The following is a 24666-nucleotide window of genomic DNA, read 5'->3' as shown; positions in this document are numbered from 1 at the left end:
CCATATTTCTGTCAGCTTCTAATGGCTTGGATCTAGGCAGGGACTTTGTGACTCAGAGATATTCCTAAGATGGTTGGGGGTTAAGTGCATCATGTTTCCCAAAAGAGACGTACACACAGATTGAAATGAGCATTGTGTCAGGGCCATCTCTTTTCCTACTCCCAGGCCAGGAAGCCAGGAAGAGTGACTCATAATGTCCTATTGGTAACACAATCGCCTCAAAGCAGCTCAATGCCTTCTTCTACCCCGGCATCAAGGGAGCCATAACCCGGCATTACCTTGTGGAAATAATCACTGGCTTCGGTCACTTCTGAAAAATTGGTCTCAGAAAGCCCAGCTTGGCCTAAGACTTTAATCTTCTCTTGAATCAGAGGCCTGCAGGGGGAAAATGAAAGGCAGTGAGCACTCATAACCTGAACAAAAATACTGGCTATTTGAAATTGGAGCTGACAATCTTCCTCCCCAAAGTAGTTACTATGGCCTTAATTCCTTGATTTGTTTTGCAAATTTTGAGGCAGGACTGTAACCTTGAACATAGTTTCCCCTCTCAATTTGAAGACTAATCCTCTGTGTACTTCTCATGAAATCATTAGGCTCAAATTCTTTCCAGCTGAGCTACCTATGAAATATTGTCATACTACAGAAAAGGAGGGAAAAAAAATAGGGGACAGTTTTTTTTTTTTCCCAGATAGAGCTAGGCCTTTAAAGTCCCTGGCTCTTATCTTTTATCTATTGTATATTCTCAGACCTCTGTGATGCCCTGATGTGTCCTGCCTCAATGTCCAGAGAGCTATTGAGGGCTGTCACATCTCTAGATGCCTAATATATAACCCCACAATCAATGGCCAAGGGTGAAATCAACAAACTAAGCATCATTATCCTCATTACTTAGAGAAAGGAATCGTGTGCATTAAGCCATAGTGAGACTGAAGACATGAGGAATATGCTTGGATGGGAGAGCAGGCTAACTCTATAAAGAAGTTCTTGATCTTTTATTGTTAGATACCCCTGTGGCAGTCTGGTGAGACCTACAGACCTCTTCTCAAAACAATACTTTTCAAATTCACACAATATAGGAAATCAACTATATGGAAATATAGTTATCAAAATACATCTTAAAAAAAAACCAAATTGATGGACTCCACGTTAATAAGTTATACTCTAAAGGTAAGGGGAGTTTAGGGGAAAGGAGGAGAGAAGAACACATATAAGGAACACACAGGATAAGAAGGCCAGGGTAGATTTATGACATATGCTCATAGAATTTTCTAGTTGGCTGGGATCTCAGTGATTATCTAATTTAGTTTATATACAAAAGGAATTTTTACTGTTACATACTGAAAATGATGAGATCTGTAGGCCTATGCTAGAGAGAGTCACTTCCTTATGGATAATAATGCTAATTGATCTTTCTCATTAACATGCAGAGAAATCACCTAGTATCATTTACAACGGAATAGCTTATAATCTCAAAAATAAAGAGTGATATCTGTTCAAATCCAAGGCAAACCATTCAGTATCACAGTAATACAAGTCTATGCCCCAAACACTTGAATGCTGAAGAGGTAAAAATTGATTAGTTCTATAAAGTTTTACAACATCTAGAAGCAATATAAAAAAAAAAAGATGTTACATTTGTAATAGGGGATTGGGATGCTAATGGAAGAAGTCAAAAGATAATTGGAAAAATGGACAAGTTTGGCCTTGGAGTACAGAAAGAAACAGGGCAATGACTAATAGTTTTTCATGGTGACTCTCTGGTCATGGCAAACACTCTTTTTTTTCCTGCATCCAAAAGGCGACTCTGCACATGGACATCACCAGATGGTCAATCCTGATATCAGACTGATTTAATATTTTGCAGCCAGAGATTGAGAAACTCCATACACTCAGTTAAAACAAGACCTAAAACTGCCTATGGCTTATATCATGAGCTTATTGAAAAATTAAGATCTGAATTAGAAAAAGTAGGGGAAACAATCAGACTGTATAGGTATGACCAAAATAGCATCCTTTATGAATATGAAGTGGAAGTGATGACAAGATTTAAGAGATTAGATCTGGCAGATAGAGTACCAGAAGAGCAATGCGCAAAGGTTTGCAGTCCTGAACAGGAGGCAGCAACAAAAAACATTCCAAAGAAAAAGAGGAACAAGAAAGCAAAATGGCAGTCTGACAAGGCTTTACAAATATATGAAGAAAGAAAGCAAAAGACAAAGGAGAAAAGAAAAACTATATCCAAGTGAATTCTGAATTTCAGAGTATAGCAAGGATAAATAAGAGGGTTTTCTTAAATAATTAATGCAAAGAAGTGGAAGAAAACAATAGAATGGGAAAGACAAGATTTCTTCAAGAAAATCAGAGATATCAAAGGAATGTTTCATGTAAAAATGAGCATGATAAACAAAAAATAGTAGGGACTTAAAAGAATTAGAAGAGATGGCAAGAACATACAGAAGAACTATAGAAGAAAGATCTTAACATCACTGATAACCATGATGGTGTGATTATTCATCTAGAACCAGATATCCTAGAGAATGAAGTCAAGTGGACCTTAAGAAGCTATGCTAATGTTAAGGCTGGTGGAGGTGATGGAATTCCAGCCGAGCTATTTAAAACCCAAATTGAAGATGCTGTTAAAGTCCTACACTCAATATGCCAACAAATTTGGAAAACTCAATGGAGAACATTGGATTAGAAAAGGTCATTTTATATCCCAAACTATTTCTACCTCCTAAAGAAGGGCAATGCCAAAGAATGTTCAAAGTACCAAATAATTGCTTTTATTTCACATGCTAGAAAGTTTATGCTTAAGGTTCTGCAAGCTTTGTTTCAGCAACATGGGAACCAAGAATTATCAGAAGAGCAGGCTGACTTTTGAAGAGGCAGAGGAACTAGAGACCAAATTGCCAATATTCCTTGAATTATTGAGAAAGCAAGGTAGTTCCAGAAAAACATCTATTTCTGTTTCACTGACTACACAAAAGCTTTTGACTGTGTGGATCAAAACAAAATGTGGCAAGTCCTCAAAAGAAGACGGGAGTGTTAGATCATCTTATTTGTCTCCAGGAAACCTATATGTGAGCCAAGAAGCAATAGTTAGAACCTAACATGAAATAATTCATTGGTTTAAGATTGGAAAAGGAGAATGACAAAACTCATTACAAAATCACCTTATTTATTTAATTTGTAGGTAGAAATGCCAGGTTGGATGAATCCAAAGCTGGAATTAAAGGTTCAGGAGAAATATCAATAATCTCAGATCTATAAATGATACCACTGTGATGTCAGAAAGGGAAGAGATTAAGAAGCCTCTTGATGAGGGTAAAAGAGAATGTAAAAGCGAGTTTGAAGCTTAACATAAAGAAAAAAACTAAGATCTTGGCAATTGGTCTAATCATTTCCTAGCAAAGAGAGGGAGAAGAAATGAAAGTAGTGTTAAGATTTGTATTCTTGGGCTCAAAGATCAAAGCAGACAGCAACCGTAGCTGTGAAATTAAAAGAAGCTTTTTCCTTGGAAAGAAAGCTATGACAAATCTGGGCAGCATACTAAAAAGCAGAGATATCACCTCACTCACAAAGGTCCATTTAGTCAAAATTATGTTTTTTTCCATTAGCAATGTATGACTGTGAGAAATGGACTATAAGGAAAGCTAAACATCACATTATTGACTCTTTCTAATTGTGCTGGAGAAGACTTTTTGAGAGTACCTTGGCCAGAAAAGAGATTAAATCAGTCAATACTTAAAGAAATTAATTCAGATTACTCACTGGAAATACTGAAGCTGAAACTTAAATACTTGGGCTACATCAGTGATTTCCAAAGTGGGTGCCACTGCCCCTGGTGGGTGCTGCAGTGATCCAGGGGGAGCAGTGATGGCCACAGGTGCATTTGGGGGCGGTGAATAACTGTAAGGGGGCGGTGATAGTATGTGACAGGGGGTGCTAAGTAATATTTTTTCTGGAAAGGGGGCGGTAGGCCAAAAAAGTTTGGGAACCACTGAGCTACATAATGAGAAGACAGAATTCATTAGAAAAGACCCTGATGTTGGGAAAAATTAAGGGCCAAAGGAAAAGGGTATAGTAGAGGATGAGGTGGATGGATAGTATCTGGAAGCAAGGAATATGAGCTTGACTTTGGCAGATAGGGAAGGACAGAAGGACCCAGTGTGCTATAATCCAGGAGTTGACAAAGAGTCAGACATGACGGAAGGACTGAACAACACCATCAATTTCTACTTTAGGTACCATGCTCAGGGATTTAAAAAATGTAAAAATAAATTACAAACAAAACCCCAGGAATGCAATTTTTGTTAGATTAGATCCTTCTGCATTGTTAACTGCTTGAGGATAGGGACCACATTTTTTTCATCCTCTAGTGCTCAGGTTAAGGGCTTAATCCTGTTAGCATCACTAAAATGACACCAATGCTGAAAGGAAGCAGCACTCATAAGTGGGCTCTTTATAATAGGTCCCAGAGTCTTCCGCCAAAGGAGAAAGCTCTTGGGGAATCAATAAGGTGCACCACCCGGGTAAGCCTCTGCCCCAAACCAAACCTGCCAAGCACTGTGGGTTGGCCAATCCCTACCATAGGTAATCATCTGCTGTGCCTCTTGCTACCAGGTAGTGAATGGTCACTGAGCTGGTCTGCCCAATTCGATGCACACGGTCTTCAGCTTGAATCAATACCTGGGTTTCCCAAAGAATGAAAGGACTCAAATCAATTGTAGCATGCCACAAATTAAAAGGAAAAAAAAACCAAAAAGCCTCTTACTTTTTGTCTTAGAATCAGTACTGTGTATAGGTTCCAAGGCAGAAGAGTGGTTAGGGCTGGGCAATGGGGGTTAAGTGAGTTGCTCAGGGTCATCCAGCTAGGAAGGATCTGAGACCAGATTTGAATCCAGGACCTCCCATCTCCAGGCTTAGCTTTCTATCTACTGAGCCACCTAGCTGCTCCTCACAAATATATATTTTTAAAAATCACTTTTCTGCTATACGATATGCTAAAGCACAGTTTTCTTGACCAATATCACTATAGTGCTTTATATTAAAGTGCTTTGGAGTCATGGGTTATATCTCTCGAGTCTCACAATTCCTGGAGGTCACCAGGACAGGTATCATCATATACATTTTACAGATAAAGAACCTCAGAAACTTAAGAGACCTTAATCCTCTCAGAGTGAGACTGAGAAAGGGTAAATGACTTGACCAAGGTCCCACAGCTAGCAAGCAGTGGAACTGGAAATGGAACCCAGATCTTCTGACTTCTCTTTCAGGTTTCTTTCCACTAAACAATCCTATTCTGAATAATCTGTTATTTAATAGTTTTAATCGTTCCAGGCATGATGCGACTGGGGGAAAAGTAACCCCAGCTCCCTCTATCTTCTCTGTGATACACAAGGCAACCGAAGCTTTCTCTCTGGAGAGTAATGGCTAAGCACATGCCCAAGTGGAGAATCTAATGACTTTTGGGGAGACTAATTTGCCTATATAGTCATCTGTTTGTTTGTTTTTTGTTTCCTTCCTTTTTTTTAAACAAATTACCCAGAATTTGGTGTTCTTTCACAAGTATAAACTAGAGTCACTTGTCACTGATGTATAAATGTCAATCTTAATTAAACTATTACAACTGCATTTCATAAAAGTTACATGGGAATTCAGAAAAGAGATGTAAGTACTTTCTTAGTTAAGGAGAAAATTTAATGAGGTTGAAAATATCTGCCATTGCAGGAGTAATAGCCTTTAAAGCTAGGGATGAAACTAATAGTGGTCAGAGAGAAAAACAAACAAACAAAATATAAAACAACATGTATTTTTTATTAGCTAAAAGGATTGCAGCAAGCCACAGTGGGGTCAAACAGCAAGAATATGGGGCTGAGTCAGATTCAAGGTTTAGTTTAAGCTTTGTCTCTAATTAAGCAAATGGACAGTATAGCTAGCTGATCTTGGAAAAAAATAATTTCCCTCAAGAGGACTTAAGTTTCCTACACAGGTAAAATATAAAATAAATAAGCCTAAGTATTTCATTCATCTATAAAATGAGAACTGGATTCAGTGGTTTCTAAAGTTCCTTGTAACTCTTTAAATGTCTATGATTCTAAATCTTGGAACTAGTTTGTGTTGTTTGGGGATTTTTCTCATTTGTAGAGTTGGAATAATAATTCCTATTTTATCTGCTTCATTGGGTTACTGTGAAAGTAAAATGAGGCAAAAGATATTAAAGTGCTCTTGGAGGTTAAAACTTAAATCCCAACATAAATTCTTACAACATGACAGTCTTTAGAGGAAGATGTGCTATCAAGGTTCCGAGAAGATCAAAGAAACCCAGCCTCCCCTTCTCCAAGGGATTTCTTCCTTTGCCCGGACCACAATGCACAGAGAATGAGGGTCTTTGGCATGCCTTACCCCTGGGTTCCAGAAGAGTTCTGCAAACACCACCAGGTCGGTAGCCGAAAAGGTAAGGCCCATGTTGGCTGCAGTAATGGAGAGGACAGCCACAGAGCACTTCTCAGACAGCTGGAACTGCTGGCAAAGGGTCTGGCGGTCTGCTGAGGATGTGGCCCCATCAATTCGGATGTAGCCAATGTGCTAAAGAGACAAGGAAAGAGGATGATCACTCTAAGGTCTCTCTGTCACCCTTCTCCCAGCAACAGCCTGTTTGCTGGAACTGCCTGAAAAAAATCAAAGACCTGTATTTCCACTTCAACTCAAATTCTTGCTTGAAACAGGATGTGTCTTATAAGCATTTGAGGTTGGCCAGACTTTGTGTTGTTCCTTTTCTAGATTTCGGAATGAGTATCAAAGACATGTTCCTCCATGCCAACTTAGCTCTAAGAGCAAACACCTATTTTTTTTTTAAGTTTCAAATGCCCTCCATCCTACAAAGCACCACTAGCAAAGCTTCTGAGGGTCACATGATCACAAATTTAAGGCTGGAAGGGACATTAGTGGCCATCTGGTCCAACCTTTTGATTTAAAAAATGAGGAACCCAAGGCTCAGTGACTCATCCATAATCACACAGTTAATGAGAAGCAGAGCTAGAATGTGAACCCAAGTCCTACAAATCAAAATCCAATGCTCTCTGAGGGCATGCTGCCTTTGACAAAGAGATGCTCTCTTACTAGAGACACGAGAACAATGCTTCCCAAATTATTTTGATCACAGATCACTGGGTAGGCTTGAAATAGATTGATGGATACTATAAAAATCTTGGGGGTTACAAAAAATCCTTGGGATAGAGGAGGGTCTGGAAAATTTTTGGAACAAAAAATGGAGGAATTAAAGAATTAGTAATTTTATTCACACAGAAAAATTGTCACATGTATTTTGTGAGATGATGCAGTGGATAGAGCACCTGGCCTAGAGTCAGGAAGACTTGAATTCAAATTTGGCCTCAGACACATACTAGCTGTGTGATCCTGAGACATCACTTAATCTTGTTTACCTCAGGTTCCTCATCTGTCAAATGAGCTGGAGAAGGAAATGGAAAACCATTCCAGGATCTCTGCCAAGAAAACCTCAAATGGGATCATGAAGAGTCAGATATGACTGAAAATAATTGAACTAATAGCCTCATGTGTATGTGTGTGTATGTGTATACATATATATGTTAAAGGGAGGTTCTGTTTTGTTTGAATATACATATTTGTAACAGAGGAAGAGAGAGATGGAAGGGGGGAAAATTTGGAACTGAAAATTAAATTAAAAAAAAAAAAAAAAAAAAAGAACAGTTTACAGATCTCCATTTAGGTCTAGGGCCACCCTGGAGGAGCAGGAACTGTGTCAGATTGCACTGCTCACTTACCTTCTTCTCCAGCTCTTCACTGAGGGCATCCAGGACTAGCTTATGATGTGCAAATACTAGGAGCTTCTCTCTTCCACTTTCCAATAAATCCAGGATATAGTCCCTGCATTTTACAGCAACAAAATCCTCATCACAGAACTGTTCATCCATTGAAGGGGGATTCCTGATGTGGTACAGAGTTGAGCTGTGGCCCTTGCCTAGGGGCTCTCAGCTCTCTCTGGCATCACAATCTCTAGTGATAATAACTTAGTCATAACATCATGCCTAAGCTAGCAATATCTTCCAGTGGGCACCTTCTTGCTGAAAGCAGAAAACTAGACAGCAAGAAGTAGTTTAATAACCTACAAGCAGAACTTAGGCGAAAAAGGCACATTGGGTAAGTTTGCTTCCCTTGAGGAGCTGGGTCAGTGATAGAGGCTTTCTGGAAGTTTTGGTCTTGACTACAGAAAGTTGTAACAGCAAAGCTACACAAATGGTTCTAAGATCCAGGGGCCCCTGAAGTGATCACGTAAGTCTGTTTGTTAGCTAGTAAGAGAACAAAGATACAATTATCGGTAGATAATCCCTGATTCTTTGTATCCTCCTTTCCTTACCCCCAGTTCTAACTAAATTGTAAGTTCTTTCAGAGTTAATTCTGTGCCCCTAAATGTCTGTAACTAGCACCTAACATTATGACCTGTACACAACAGGTACTCGATATCTGTTGAACAAATGTCCCAGAGGAAAATTCAGATGGAGCTGTTTGAGCTAGTGGCCAATTCATTCATTCAAGCATGGAGGATAAAACCTGGGGCAGGTCTCTCAATTTTGTGACTATAAGTTTCTTCAACTATAAAACAAAGTGGTTTTAATTTCTAAGTTCCCTTCCTAGCTCTAAATCCTATGATGAGGATAAGTCATAGTTCATCCAATCAGTTACAAAATTAAAGGCTTTTCCTTCCTCCTAATGACTTAAGCTATACTACAGAGAGTTTTTCTTTTTAAAAAGTCACGAAGCCCTCTAGATCTTCCTGGCTCGCCAAAAAGTATTGACCCAAGCTACTCTTCCCTAGTTTATCTGCCTGTCTCCTCAATATCCTCAGTTTTCCAAGGAGGAGAGGCAGAAATAATGCCATTTCTTGAAGCTTTCCTGCCCAGTTTCCATTAGGTTGAGGGTATTTAGGTTACACATATTTTCATCATTTCATTTCTGAGAACGGTAACTATCTTACATGTGCCAAGTTATTTATGAGTTGAGGCAAATGGCTGAATTAAAAACTTCTAAGGGAATGAGGTGGCTCTGGGGCCAGGGCCTGGGGAGGAAGCTACCGACAAGACACCAGGGTTTGTAGGTCATTAGCTTCGGGAAGGAGAGAGCACACATCCTTACCATCTGTTGTTCAGTAGCCTATGAGAAATGGGACAGTGGGGGCAATTCAAATCAGTTTCTAGTGGATAAGTTCCCACACTAATAAAAACCACATCTGGAGTTCATTAGTATCCTAACAGTGTCATAAATGAAAAGGGCATTGAACAGAGGGTGAAGGAGAACTGGCTAAAACTCACTGGCTTCTTTATGGAGAACTACAAGTCCCAATGGCATGGAGAACTCTCTTCTAGCCACCCTGACAAGATGGTGGGAGAAGTCACTAGGGCTGAGAAAAATAGGTCTTTGGTTGGTGTAAAGGGCCACCACTGGGGCTCTTCCATTTATCCACAGATATCAGGCCTTCCAGCTGTCACTCTGGCACTACTCACCCACACTAAATTCACAATTTCATCATTTGGATCATTCTGGTACCAGAATTTTCTGTGGTTTCTAAACAATAAAACACCAGCCAAATCGATGTCGACAGAACACCTCCAAGTTTCTCTCATACTGAGAATGAAAGAATAGGTTTCCTCCTCTCTTAAGAGCAGAAAATGGAGGATGATTTAGAACAGAAAGCCAAAGACAGGTGAATAATTCCCAGATAAAATTTGCATTACTTTTGGTTCACTAGGACAGCTGATTTCAATTGCCTGTGAGTAAATGGCAATTTACTCTTTAGGTAAATGCTTTGTCTGTCTGGGGTGCTTTCTGGGTTTGACAAGGACACAAGGACACTCCAGAGAGACAAAGCAAGAGAGTTCACCATTCTTGCCATTAGCTCCCTTGCAGGTTTTTTTTGGTTGTCATTTTTTTAAATCTCAGGTCCAAATTGGGCAGATGTGGAGAAAGGGAAAGAAAGATTGTGGGACAGGTCACAGAGCAGAGATGGGGACCATCTTTTACCTTTTTTTGTATCCCCAGAGCTTAGCAGGGTGCCTGGCACATAGGAGGTGTTTAATAAATGTTGATTTTTTTATTGAGATGGCAAAAGAGAGCTAAGCACTAAAATAGCACAGAATGAGCTATCACAGGGTCCTGGGAAATGGTGAGTGGTAAGGTAGCTTGCAACCTGCTTCATATCATGCAGGTAGATTGTCCTGGCCACTTGACACTCTGCTGGGGCCTGGTCAGACAGACTACAGATGAGAGCTTCAGTGGTAGCATCCACGCCCCCCTCCCCAACTCCATCTCGGATTTGGAATAAGACTTCCTGGAAGCAAGAGAGGATAGCATGGTATCGCAGCCCCAAACCAGCCAGATGCTGGTCACATCTCTGGTACAGCAGGGCATGGTTACCCAACACTCGCTTCCAAGACAGCCATAATCTCATCTGGAAGATGGGCAGGAGCAAGAACCGGACAACACAGTCCTCAGAAGGCCCCGAAGCTGGCCGAGCACTTACGTGGCAGGCTGGATTTTCGCTTCTGCTGTTCTGTGAAAGAAAAGGAGCAGGGCTTCCTTCTGCTGCCGCCTCTGTGGACAGGAAGAGCCAGAGCTTAACTCTAACTAGATTCCTGATTCTGGGATAGATTGACCTAATTGTCTCTGCTGTGGGTGCTACTGATGATCAAATGAGGCCTAGGGACATAGCCGCCACCCTCCCTGGGTGAGCCCTCATCACCTCGTGCCCAGACTACTGCAATTGCCTGTGGGTCGGGCTCCCCACCTCGAGTCCAGCCCTGAATTTGGCTGTCAGAATGCTCCAAAAGTGGCATGCTGGTAAGGAAAGTACCCACGATGCTGTGATACTTCATAATGCATTTAATAATGCAGTTTAATCTGCATTATTAACATTTTTCCTCTATCATTTTCATAAGTCTAGACAATCAACAAAACAGTACATCAACCCCTGATTTGTAGCAAATGCCAGTTTCTGTGCTGTAAGGGCTCACAACAGGTTCCAGCAAACCCCTGGGTATAGCTATCTTAATCTCCCCATCTCCCCCCTTAATAGATTCCATTGGCTCCCTATCATTTCTTCTTTTTTAATTTCCATCTTAGAATCAATGCTATGATTTGGTTCCAAGGCAGGAGAGTGGTAAGGTCTAGGTAATGGGGGTTAAGTGACTTGCCCCAAATCACACACAGCTGAGGTCAGATTTGAACCTAAGACTTCCCATCTTCAGTCCTGGCTCTCTATCCTTGAGCCACCCAGCTGCTCCTTTCTATCCTTCTTACAACTCCCCCAATCTGGGAGCCAGTGCCCCTGGCCTTCTGGCTGCTCTTCCCAGCTCTAGGCATCTTCAGCAGTTGTCTCCCATGCCAAGAATTCTCTCCCTCCTCATCTGCTTTCTGGCTTCCCCGATTTCATTCACCTTAGTTGGTCCAAAAGCAACATCTACTATGTGAGGCAGCTAAGGGGCCTGAGTAGGGAGGAACTTGGCTCCAATCTTTCCTCAGACACTTCCTAGCTGGGTAACCCCCACTGCCTAGCCCTTACTACTCTTCTGCCTTAGAACCCGTACTTAGCACTGATTCTCAGAAGGTTTAAAAACAAAAAACACCTACTATGTGCCAGGCACTGAGCCAGGTGCTGAGGATACCAAGGCAAAAAAAAAGCCAGCATCTGTGCTCAAGACCTGAAAATCCAAAGTCCCTTAAGTTCTGGAGGCCCTTCCCAAGTCCCCTCCATCGTCGCCTGTGATCTCTTCAGTGTTTCCTGTGTCTGTGAGCACACAGTGTCCCCACTGGTCTGAGTGGTGCTAACGCAGGGGCTGCCTTCTGTCCTTTGAATACCCAGAACTCAGCAGGTGCTTAATAGATGCTTGTGGGTTGGATGAGACCTTGGTTCTGATGCTGGCTCTGACAATGACCTGTGGGAGTTACTTCTGGGCCGGCCTTCTCTCTCTTCTGTGGAAGGGGCTCTCAGCAGGGTGGCATGAAAGACCACGTGCGATGGCGACCACGGAGGCACTGTGAGGAGCAGGATGTGGAAGCTGTCCCTATCACTAGGTACCTTCCCGCTCTGCTCTTCTCTAGGTCGTCTGTGCTCTGGGCAAGTCTGTGGGTCATCCAGGCCCTGCGCTAAGTAATCTGCCTGGTGCCACAGAGCTCAGAACAGGGCTCTCCAGTGTGGGCTGTGTCTTCCTCCCCTGGGACGTATTTCCTCCTGTGCAGTCCATTTTCCAGTCATTTTTCAGACTAAAATATCCACTGTCTCCCCTCCGGAGGTTGTCCTGGGCTTGTCCACTCCAGCTCAGTAGAATATAAGCTCCCTAAGGTCAAGGAAGGCCCTTGGCAGTTTGGCCTTTGGATTCCCACAACCTAGCATAGCATCCCAAGCATTTTTCTTAGGCTGATTTCAGGAGCCCATGCTTTGGCTCCTGGGGTTTGGGGAACTCCTGATGAAGAAACTTACCCTCCCAACAGCCATGCATGGGGCATTAAAAAGTTAAATGACTTGTCCAGAGTCCTAGAGCCAGGATGCGGTGACATTGAGGCATGGCTTGGTTTTGTTTTTTTTTTTTTAATGGCACTCAACATTTCCCAGGACTGCCTCTCTCTGGATAAAGGATAACATTCAGCCCACTACAAACTGCCTATTGCTAGGTACATGCCAAGAAGTGAATAAATGTTAGTTGAAATCAAATGTCCCATACCAGCAATGACACGTAATTCCTTTACCCTATAAGAATATTGGCAAGGGTGGAAGGAAATGTAGGGAGAGGCTACAGGATGCCATTTGAGGAGGTAGCTATGGAGCTCAGTGGATAGAGTGCCAGGCTTGGAGACAGGAAGTCCTAGGTTCAAATCTAGCCTCAGATATGTCCTAGGTGTGAGAAGCTGGGCTTAACCTTAACTTAACCCCAATTGCCTAGCCCTTGCAACTTTTCTGCCTTGGAACTAAAACTTAGTATTGATTCTAAAATGTGTAAAAGGGAATTCTTGGTTATCTTTGAGTTCACGCTTGTGAAAAGGGAATTCTTTGTTCTCTTTGCCTAGTTGGAGTTAACACTTTGGTTGGCAATAACTTTGAATCGACCTGAGCTTGAACTAGGTGAGAGAAACTTGAAAACCACTTAGTGAATTCACACCCTACCTAGTGCTAGGTGAGAAGCCAACAAGATACTTGGAGAGCTCCACTCCTTTTTTCAAACTCAGTCAAACTTGTTCTGACTTAGAACACACCTTAGAAAGTGTGAACCTTTTTGATGAGCATTCACACCTCCAGAAGTTGCAAACTAGTTCCCACAAAGACCATCCCCTGGACAGTCCTAGACAATTTGGAAGCTGGATTGGCCCCTGTGAAAAGGGACAAGGACAGGAAACCACCATAAAAGCCATGAAGGCAGTCTGGTGGGTAGAAGGTTTCTAGTGAAGAGGGTGGTTGATGAAGAAGCTCTTCTGGTCTGTGAAGGAGTGTTGAGACCTTGGTGAGACTACTTTAAATATCTTCTTTTGAATTCCACGTGGTGAGTTTAAAGACTGACTGAATCTTCCTGAACTTCTCTTAAGAAACTTATTTTAATAGACTCTGTGAATGAATTTTTGCTTCATTCACCTCCGGGCTCTCTGACTCTCTCTGGCTGAGGGTTAATTAGATCTACCTGGATTAATTAGAGGATCATAGTAAATTACCTACTGGATTAGATTCTTATTTCCTTATTTTCTTCTATCTCTTCTTAATTGTAAATAAACTTCCATAAAAGTCAATTTTGACTTGAGGTTATTCTTAATTGAGGATTGATAATAGTTCAATCCTCTGGCGACCATCTTTTAATATACTGAACCCCAAAAGCCCCTTTTCTCCCCTTACAAATGGAAGATAAAGATATTTAGAAAAAGGTTAAAAAAAAGCAATTAGAAACCCTTTGCCCACTATCACATCTTGGAGAACACTAATCTTCCAGCCTTATTCTATTTATTTTATTTATTATTATTTATTATTATTTTATTCCTGGCCTGCTTATTCCTTACCCACTGACCCATCCCTTCCTTAATAGAGAGCTCTGGCTAACTTGTGTCCACATTTCCATTTTTTTTTTTGAGATAATATCTTACGTGCCTTAGTATAGAGGTTTTTGGTTCTAAAATATGTGTGTGTGTGTGTATATATATATATATATACACATATATATATATGCACACATTATCTCATTTGGCCTTTGCAATGACTGTGAAATGGACACAGCATGTATTTATTATTCCCCATTTTACAGTTGGAGAAACCAGGTCTCAGGGAGAAGAAGGCACTTACAGATGGCCCTAGGTCTTAAATCCTGGCTTTTGATTCCAAATCCAGGGTTCCCTTCACTATACTTAATGGTCCTTCATTATGAATTCAATAAGATCAATTCATGGCACAGAATTTAAATTATTATTATTTTTAAACCCTTACCTTTTGTCTTAGAATCAATTATTGGTTCCAAGGCAGAAGAGTGGTAAAAGCTACACAGTGGAGGGGAGGTAGGGGTGTAAGTGACTAAAAGTGACTAGCTCAGGGTTATGTGGCCAGGAAGTGTCCGAGGCAGATTTGAACCTAGGCCTTCCCATCTGTAGGCTTGGCTCTTCCTCCACTAACCCCCTTACCTGCCCGAGAATTTTCTTTTAAATGCCAAAAATTTGAATTTTTTGTCAAATAGCTTAGGGGGTAAAATGTTATTGCCATGGTGTATGGTTGGGTTCCATTCTTCAGCCATTGGTCTTACTGATCAAAAAAAAAAAATGGCTTTACACAAAAGTTGATTATATTCAGCTTTGCTCCAGCCTGTGAAGCGATACCTATTATTTCAACTGAGATATAAAAAAGCCTTTCATTATACATGATATTTTATAAATTGGCTGCTTCACCTTGGCTTCTGGGATTTAGAGCTTTTTAAAAAAATGTCTTCTTCCCAGATGGAAGAGCATGAGACAACAAAGAAAGAATGGATTCTTGACAGGTTTGCCTGGCTCTGCTGGAACAAATGTGATGAGCAAAATTACAGGGAGATTTTGGACTTAAAAAGCAACTATAAAATAGGAGAGACGGGGAGTGGGGAGAAACAATCTTCCCTAGATTCATAACGGCTCCTATTTAGCCAAAAATTATGGGGGGCGGGGGAAGAGCTTTGTTTTTAACCCTTTCAACCCAGGATCTCAAAGCCTTTCCTTAGCACTGCGAAGAAGCAATGTTCCAGCTGTTCCTACTTTCTGGAGCCCAGGGCTGAGCACCCTGAAGACTTGACACGGTTCCGGCCCCCTCAGGTTTTGTCATCATTAAACTTTCATTACAACAACCCTTAGGAAGTGGGAAACATTCATTACCTACTAAACCAGGGAATGATCAATTAATGATTAACATGGAATAAATGTTAGTTGGTGGATTGCAATTATTCCTCTGCATAATATGAATTTTATTTTATAAGCTTATATATGTATATGTTGTCTCCTTACCCCAAAATGTAAGTTCTTTGAAGGCAGCCCCTATTTCTTTTTTGCCTTTGAGCCCTGTGTGCTAAGCACATTGAGGGAGCTAGAAGGCACCGCAGACAGAATGTTCTGCCCAGAGTCAGGAAGATCTGAGTTCAAATCCAGCCTCAGACAATTCCTGGCTATCTGACTGGGGAAATCATATAATTTGTCTGTCTCAGTTTGTTCATCTGTAAAATGGAGGTAATAATAGCATCTATCTCTCAGGGTTGTGAAGATCAAATGAGATAATAATTGTAAAGCATTTAGCAAAGTTCCTGTTCTAGAACAGATGTTTAATACTTGTTTTCTTCCTCTTTAATAAATGCTGATTGATGGATGAATTCTAATTTAATGATTATATTTTGGGATTTAAAAAAAAATTGTCTTTATGTCCATATCTATGTTGTCTAAGATTGTCTAAGGCTGCAAACTGCATAGGACAGAAACCTTGTTCATTTGGGGCTGCAGAGAAGAAAGCATTACATTTGGAGTTTGAGGACCTGGATTCAAACCCAAGACCTGCTCCTTGCTACCTTGTGTAACATGGGCATGTCACAACTCCTCTGGGTCTGTTTCCTTATCGATCAAAGGAGTGGGTCGGCCTGGATGGCCCTAAGATCCCAGACCCTAATGATGGTCCCTGTGCTGGCACCCAGAATTCTCGGTAGCACGAGTGAGATCAGACTTGGAAAGCCACTCGCGCACTTGCCATTTTCTGACCAGCTTATTCTGCCTTCAGGGACTCAAAAGAAGAACGATGCGAAGGACTCGGAGTCACTCTGTGTCCATCCCATTTGTCCTGGAATCACGCAGAGGGCTCCAGCCCTCCAGGGCTAAGTGACTCCTGACACCACCTTGAACACAGTTAAGCGCTTCATGAATGTTTTGGGGCAAAACAGGGAGGATGGCCGAGTCAAGATGGTTAGTTTACAGAAGTACGTTCCCATCATCCATAGCACCTGGGAGTGGAACTTTGGGCCTTCCCAAACACATGCTCTCCGTACACCAGATAGGCCATCCTTAAAGAGTCAGACCACAGCCCAGGATCCCTTAATGTAAACATGGCACAGAAGAGGATTTTTTACGTTTCTCTGATAATTTGTAATCAGAAAACGGGATCCAACAGTGAAAGCTTAAGTGCGTCCCTTGAAAGATCATCTGCTTTTTCTGGGTCATAGAATCTTGGATAAGCAAGTACGTCTTGTCAAAGGAGGGGATGCTGGGAAACAAGGCCTGTTTTCTGGAAAGTACTGGAAATCAGATGGAAAGCTATTTCAAACTATGTTCAGAAACACTTCCTCTTTTTTTTAAACTCTTATCTTCCATCTGGGAATCACTATGGTGTACTGGTTCCAAGGCAGAAAAGTGGGAAGGCCTAAGGACTTGCCCAGGTCACCCAGCTAGGCCCATCTCCAGGCCTGCTCTCCATCCAGCCCTGGGCCAGCTCTTAGAGGTCCTAGGAAAAGGGGGAAGAGGAAAGAAAGCAGCCCCTGGAAACTGGTAGTGGTTGAACCATAGCCCTCAATCATAGACTCACGCTTGTCTTTTCTGTGGTCATTTCCTTTGCTGCGGCAGCCAGGCTGGCTCTGGTCTTGGCACTCATCTGCCCTAGAGCAACCACCACCATCTTGCGCTGCTTGGCTGGGAGCTGGGAGAGGACATCAGACTTGAGCCGCCGGAGCATGACGGACTCCTCAAGGAGAAGCTTCAGCTCCCCAAGATTGGAAGAGCCGGAATAATCCCAACCCCAAGGCAGCTGTGGAGAATCAAAGTAGAGAAATACCAGAGGTTAGAAACAGAGAGGCCAGAAGGCATCTAGGTGGCATGGAGGATTGAGAGCCCCGCCTAGAGATGGGAGGTCCTGGGTTCAGATGTGGTCTCAGGCAGACCCCCATTGCCCAGACCTTACTGTTCTTCTGCCTTGGAACCAATACTTAGTATCAATTCTTAGAAGGAAGGTAAGGGTTTTTTTTAATTAATTAAATTAAAAAATAATTTTTTTAATGTCAAACTGTTCCTCTAATTCATTTTTTTTAGATGAACAAAAATTCGCTTTCTCTCCCTCTCACCATTCTGATGAAAAAGAAAGAAAAATAAAACTCTTGAAACAGCTATACATACTTTGTGGATTGAGAGCTGGGCCTAGAGAAGGGAGGTACTGATTTCAAATATGGCCTCAGGCACTCTAGACCACCCACTGCCCAGCCTTTACTGCTCTTCTGTCTTAGAACCAATACTTAGTCACCAACTCTTAGAAAGAAGGTAAGGGTTTTTTTTTTAATTAATTAAAATTTTTTTAAAAGGAGGTCAAACTTCCTCAGTTATTTTTTTTTTAAACCCTTAACTTCGGTGTATTGTCTCATAGGTGGAAGAGTGGTAAGGGTGGGCAATGGGGGTCAAATGACTTACCCAGGGTCACACAGCTGGGAAATGGCTGAGGCCGGGTTTGAACCTAGGACCTCCTGTCTCTAGGCCTGACTCTCACTCCACTGAGCTACCCAGCTGCCCCCCTCAGTTATTTTTTTAAATGAACAAAAATTCACTTTCTCTCCCTCTCACCACCCTGCTGAAAAAGAAAGAAAAACAAAACTCTTGAAACAAGACCCCACACTGGTCATGTCCAAAAAACATGCCTTGATGGAGAGCTAGAATCTGTCACCTCCTTCTCCATCAGGAGTGGGCAGCATATTTCATCAGGGGTTCTCTGGAATCATGGATAGAGCAAACAATTCTTAAGGGTCAGAAACACTCTTCTAAAAACCAACTGGAAGTCCTCAGTGAGTCCCTTTGGACACCTCTTTGGCATCCTACCTTCTTTTTGACGTCTAGAAATAGACACGTGCTATTGGCCATAAAAGGAGCACTAGATTACTGAGGACAGGGGGAGGTTATAATAAAAATGGGAGAAATGGCCCCAAATCATTCTCTGATGCTTCTCTTGGCTTGGAGGTGACTCTAGGTCCTTGAAAGCATTTTGGAGACAATTCTATTAGTAGTCAGAAAAACGAGAATAGCACCCACACACACAAACCCCTCATCTTATTCCAACATGATTTTGGTTTCTTCTCCTACTCTATTTTGGAAGTTTTTCATTCTACACAGTTTAGAGATAATGAGTATTTGGTGGGACATTTATTTAAAGTGTTCTTAAATTTTTGTGGATCAAAGGTATCTATCCAGGCAATTGTGGACAGGTTTCATCTATGAAAGTGGTCTGGTTTCAGTAGAATTATAGTTGACTCTTCAAGAATACTTTGAAGCCTGTATTTGTAGACAAGGGGATGGCTTTGTCATCTATTCAGTTTATAAAAAATAGTGAGCTTTTGATGCATCATTCTAGCCACCAGGTTGCATCCAGCTAGGTTGTCAGAGGCTAAATTTTTGCAAGCTGCAGTGATATATCATTATATGGTTTCTCTGCTTAATCTGCAGTGATCTACTATTTCTGGATCCTTAAGAATAATCTATCTAATTTCTGATAGCAATGATCTGATTCTGAATTGCCATCACAAATGCCTCCATTTTTATAATTAAATCCAAATAACTAAGCCAATTGTTCAATGTGTCTTTGCTGTCATACTACTTGTTGGGGTGGTTTAGGTGGACACCACCCATGGAGGACCTTTTGATTCCATTTCTTTAATGCTAATATTAGTGTTATTATTATCATCGTTGTTATCATTTTTAATATTATTAATGCTTTGGTTTCACAATGTGAACACACTTGCACCCTTCCACACCTGGTCCTTCCTTCTCACTTCTTGGATCAACATGAGCTTAAGTTTTACCTGAAAAATGAGAAATCTCAGATGAGTCCACAATAGCTATCTTCCGAAGAGCGCAGAACCTGTCACGTGGAAGTGGAATTAGGTGTTCTCTGGGGCTCCAGAGGGCAAAACTAGGATCAGTAGGTAGCCTTTTAAGGAAGTAGATTTTATTTCAATATAAAGAACTTCCTCAACATTTGGGCTGACAGAAGGATAAAAAGATAGCAGCTCTTTTCAGGGTAGTCAAAGACTAGAAACTAAGGAGGTGTCTCCCGAATGGAAAACAGATAAACAAATAGTGCATGAATGTAATAGGTTATTATTGCACCATCAGAGATGAACTGGACAATCTTAGAGGAAATTAGGAAGATTTCTAGAAATTGATGCCAAGTGAAGAGAGGACAAGTAAGAGAACAATTTATATGCTGATAACAGTATAGAAAAAAATACCTTTGAAAGGCTTTTGTTACGAACCCCAGGCCCAAAAGAATGAAAATGAAGCCGGCCACTAGCCTCCTGACAGGAGATAATACCACTAAAGTGATAACATTTTATAGTGTTATGTAGACATAACATTTTCAGAAGTAGTTGATTTGTTGGATTAAGCAGCTATGCATGGAGGACTTGATTTGTTCACTGAGGGAGGAGGGGGAAGAGCAGATTAATAATAATGTTTAGTTACAAAAATAATAATAAACAAAAAGCCCCCTCCTCAAAAAAAAAATCCCTCCTGATAGAAAGGGGGAAAAAAACCCGTATTTTGTCTTCCTCGTGGCAAGGGACAAGTGAAAAGGCCTTACTTGGCAGGCTGTCCTCAAAAGCTGACAGAAGGAAACAGAAACCTGCTCACTTGGTGCTTTTCACTAGATTCAAAAGCTTATTACCATCATTAGTAAAACCAGATATTCTCCTTGTTTCTACTGAGAGTGGAGGAAAGGTGAATAGATACTTTCTCTGCCAGACAACACACCTGATGTCCATTAACATCCTCCCAGGGTCCCAACACAGCAAATTGTTCCTCTTGCCTAAAATGGTCTTCATGGCCCTGGGGAAGGAGGAAAAGCTTTTTGCTGTTGACAAAAATCTCCCAAGCTCAAGCCCTTTGATCTGTCCTGGTGGATGAGTGATTACTTTTTGCCAGTGAGGACCTGAGTATTCACTGCCAATAAGCCTGAAAAACAGTCCCCAAGTATCAAACTGAGGAAAAGGATGACACAAAATAGGGGAATAGGTCATGGGCCGTTTTTGGATGTTGAGGAAGCAAGATCTTGACCCACAAGCCAGGAAGTGCTTTATTTTGTGTGTGCTCTGACTACACTTGCCAAAGACACCTGGGTAGTTTGCATTTGGAGTGGTATCAATCCTTCCAGGAGGTAAATAGCCAGAATTATGAATCGAAAATTTAGAGAATATCAATGCCTATTTCATACAGTGTCACGGCTGTGAGGAACAGGAAATTTTGGAGTGAATGATGGAAGGAGACTGAAAATTTTTTTCCCTAGGGACATTTAAAAAAATCTCAACTTCTTGTCCTTGCTTGTAATTAAAAAGCATTTTAGGGTTTTATATGGCATTTTCAGATATTATACCCCTTACTCTATACACACACACAAAATCAAGTGAGTTTTCTTTCTTTCTTTTTTTGGACCTTTTTACAGTAAGCTTTATTTATTTTTAAAACACAAATTTGAGCATACTTTTAAGAACAGTAGAAAACTGTGGGCAATTAATTGGTCATCTAGTCCAGCCTTTGTCTGAGGTATCATGAAAACCAGTAAAGTAAAACTAACACATCGCTGTGCCATTTCTGACAATATTCTGTACTTATAGTTCATTACATTCCCAAGAGAAGGAAGGAGATGCATTGATTCATCTCTTCTCTAGGGCTGAGATTGGTCCTTGCAATGCAGAAGCATGAAGCTTTATTTTGGTTTTCTCTCTGTCTTTGTTTCTTTGTTTCCTCAACTATAAAATGGGAATAATAACAGCACCACTCTGGAAGGCTGATAGGGGGCATTATTTAAATGCTAGCTCTTACTATTATTATTTGTTTAAAGAGCTTTCTCAGTTTCAAAGAGCTACATACTATTATTATGATTGATATATGAAAATATGTTTTGCATGACAAGCCACAGATAACTCAGATTGAATTGTTTGCCAAGTCCAGGAAGGAGACCATTTGGATCATATAACTTTGAAAAACTTATGTGATAATTTGTTATTACGTGTAATTGGCAAAATACCTTTATAATAAATAAATAAAACTATTATTGACAATAATGATGTGTGCTGAAATGTCCCAGCAACCCTGCCAAGTGCCAAGTAGCAGAAAACAATCAAAAGAACATGAAAACAATGACAACAATGACTAGTTGACTGTATGGAGCTACCTGTCAGATAAAACTTCTGGGAGGCTTAGACTTATAATTACAAGAAAACTCTTTACACCACATAACCTAAGTCCTTCGTTAAGGGGGTTCGGATTCCCAGTCACACAGGATTAGCTTCAAACAAGGCTCAGTTTCCACAATCGCTGCTTTGTCTTTTTCTCCTAGTTTTATTTCACTTTGTATCAGTTCATACAAGTCTTCCCATGCTTCTGTGAATTGCTCCTATTTGCCATTTCTTCCAGTACAATAATATTCCATTATTTTCACATGCTGTAATTTGTTTAGCTAAACTGAAAGGCATTCACTTTGTTTCCAGACTTCTTTTGTTGCCATAAAAAGGGCTGCTGGGAATATACTGAAACATTTAAGGCCTTCATTTCTGTCTTTGACTTCCTTTGGGATCTCTTCCAGGGAATCCAGGAGAGAAATCCATGGGTCAAACAAAGCATCACACTGTAGTCACAAAATTTTTTTTTTTTAAAGAATAATACCAAATCATTCTCCAGAATTGTTGGACCAGTTCATAGCTTGGCTACCAGTATATTAATATGCTTAACTTCCCACAGCCTATGAACTACTTCTATTCTTTGTCCTCTTTGACAATTTAAAGTGAAACCTCAGCTGTTTAGAGAATTTTTGTTTAGTGACTTGGAACAAACTTCCAGATGGTGGTTGACAGTCTATAATTCTTTTCTAAAATTTTATTTGTATATTTTGATTATTAAACTATTGGAGAACGGCTTTGGGGTGTTTTATATTTATGTTCCTTTCTTGAGTGTCTTGGAATGTCAGACTTTTATTAGAAATATTTGAAGCAAAGAATTTTCCCAAATAGTCTCCTTGAGGAATAGTAATAGTAATAGTAGATGTTGTTGTTGTTATTCTTGGGATTATCAAACACTGGGCTATTAAGTTTGAGTTCTGTAAACTACATATATAGTCTGTTGTGTGGATCTATTTTCCTTTTTCCTAACTAGCACTGTACAATTTTGATGTTTATAACTTATGCAATGGTCTAAGGTCTGAGATCACTATTTGCCATGCATCTAGACATTCATTATTCCCTTGAGATTCTAGACCTTTTGTTCCTCCAAGTGAATTTTATTTTGTCTGATTCTCTAAACAAATCAAGTGATAGTTTGATCAATATAGCATTAAGTCCATAAACTAATTTAGATAGTATTGACATTTTTATTATACTGACATGTCCAAAAGATGAGCAATGACAATCCTTTATTTCTGTAACAAGCATTTTATTACTGTAATTTAAAAAAATCTTGAATGCATCTTGGTAGGTTGACTCTTAGACATTTAATGAATTTTGTAATTACTTTGAATGGGATTGTATTTACATCCACTTCTCTTGCTTTTTGTTACAGCCATATATAAATGCTATCACTTCTAATGCATTTGTTTTGTATGAATATAATAATTCTACTACTTTGCTGAAGTTGCTTATGATATAGGTATTTTGCTGACTTTCTAAGTCATCATGTTATCTACAAATAGGGATAACCTGATATCTCCTCTTTGCTAATGCTCCTGCCTTTAGTTTATTTCTCATTTTATTGCTACTATTAGCATTTCTAGAATTAAGTCAGATAGTTAAAGACTGAGTTAACACTTAATCTATATTCATGTGAGGTAAGCTTCTTGTGTTTCTCCACTGCAAATGATGCTAGCTTTTGGTTGCTAGATATGTATTTTTTTATCATATTAAAAAGGAACCCTTATGTAACTCTGTTTTTTAGGGTTTTTAGCATGTTATATTTTGTTAAAGGCTCTATTGCTATAATCGGTTTTTGTTTTCTTTTTTTTTAAATATGATTAATTATGCTAATTGTTTCACTGTGTACGGTGCTTTCAAGCATAATGAAATTTCCCTATTTATCTCTCCTGACTTCCTGAATTTTCATTTTTGCCTTCTCTAAGAGCATGACTACAATTCCTGTGTTTTGGAATCCCCGATAGGCAATAAATTTTGTTCCAACCTTTCTTTTTTCATACTGTTTGTGGTTTTCTTTTTAGATGCATTTTTGGTATGTTGAAGGTTGTTAAGTTTTGTTTTCAAATCTATTTTTTCCATTCTTTTTAATTTTGTTTAAGTTACTGAATCCATTCACACTTCATGCAATAATTAGCAGGCTTGCATTTTCCTCCATTTTTTAATTTTGTATTGATTTGTACCTCTCCTTCTTTTAAATAAACATTTTGCTTATATTAATATGAGTTTAGTAAATTCTCACAAACTCTACCCTCATACCCATTTCCCTGGCAGAGTTTTCTTATTCATTTTACTTTTTGGTCAGCTCCCTTCCCCATCCACTGCCCTGATGGACACATCCTTCTGGTATATGACACAGTCCCTGTGCTGGGGATCCTTAAGGAAAGGTACAAGAATGGCCAGGAAAGTAGTCTGTTACCTAAGAAAATGGGAGAAGGAAGAAGTACCTTTTTGGCATCACAGTAGCGTAACGCAAAGTCATGGAACTGACGGAAGAAGAATGGTTTGACGGCAACTATCTGGGTGTAGAGTTCTGCTGGCCGTGACATGGCTGGGGTCCCAGACAGTAGGATCACTCTCTTGGCAGCCTGAAAAACATGATACAGGACTGGATAAGTATATAATTGGGAGCCATTAAGACAGATGGGACTTAATTAAACAAATTAGGAAAAAAAAAAAACGACAGCCTAAGATGGAGCAAGAATTTCCACCGAGTGGATGCGACACTTTGTGACAGTCCTCAGGTTTTCATCTTAGACCAGAGCGAGGGGGGCATCTTGCTTATCAAGCTCAGTTTAAGAATTCTGCTTAACTCAAAGATAAGGATTTGTCTGAGAAGCAAAGAGACTCAGGAAAGATGACAGGAACAAAGATGGTCTCACCTTACTCCCAACTCTAAGTGACAGTGGAGTCCCCTAACCTATAAAAAGAAGTCTCTGTCACAACTTCTCATCCT

General features: G+C 40.3%; 1 protein-coding gene across 1 annotated transcript in view; it reads right to left on the bottom strand.

Moving 5' to 3' along the window:
* Window positions 1-218: 218 nt before the first annotated feature.
* SMARCAL1 (SWI/SNF related, matrix associated, actin dependent regulator of chromatin, subfamily a like 1) overlaps window positions 219-24666 on the bottom strand; it is a 78302-nt gene continuing 53854 nt past the window's right edge. The window contains exons 10-16 of the mRNA XM_044669430.1: window positions 24158-24298; window positions 17087-17305; window positions 10559-10629; window positions 7806-7908; window positions 6406-6588; window positions 4589-4689; window positions 219-375 (exon numbers count right to left, since the gene is read on the bottom strand). Coding sequence (XP_044525365.1) covers window positions 219-375; window positions 4589-4689; window positions 6406-6588; window positions 7806-7908; window positions 10559-10629; window positions 17087-17305; window positions 24158-24298 — 975 coding nt within the window. The remainder of the gene's footprint in view (window positions 376-4588; window positions 4690-6405; window positions 6589-7805; window positions 7909-10558; window positions 10630-17086; window positions 17306-24157; window positions 24299-24666) is intronic.

This window comes from Gracilinanus agilis, chromosome 3 (assembly GCF_016433145.1).
Source record: "Gracilinanus agilis isolate LMUSP501 chromosome 3, AgileGrace, whole genome shotgun sequence".
Taxonomy (NCBI): domain Eukaryota; kingdom Metazoa; phylum Chordata; class Mammalia; order Didelphimorphia; family Didelphidae; genus Gracilinanus; species Gracilinanus agilis.
The sequence above is the reverse complement of the archived record's forward strand: the minus strand, read 5'-3'. Positions and strand labels throughout refer to the sequence as shown.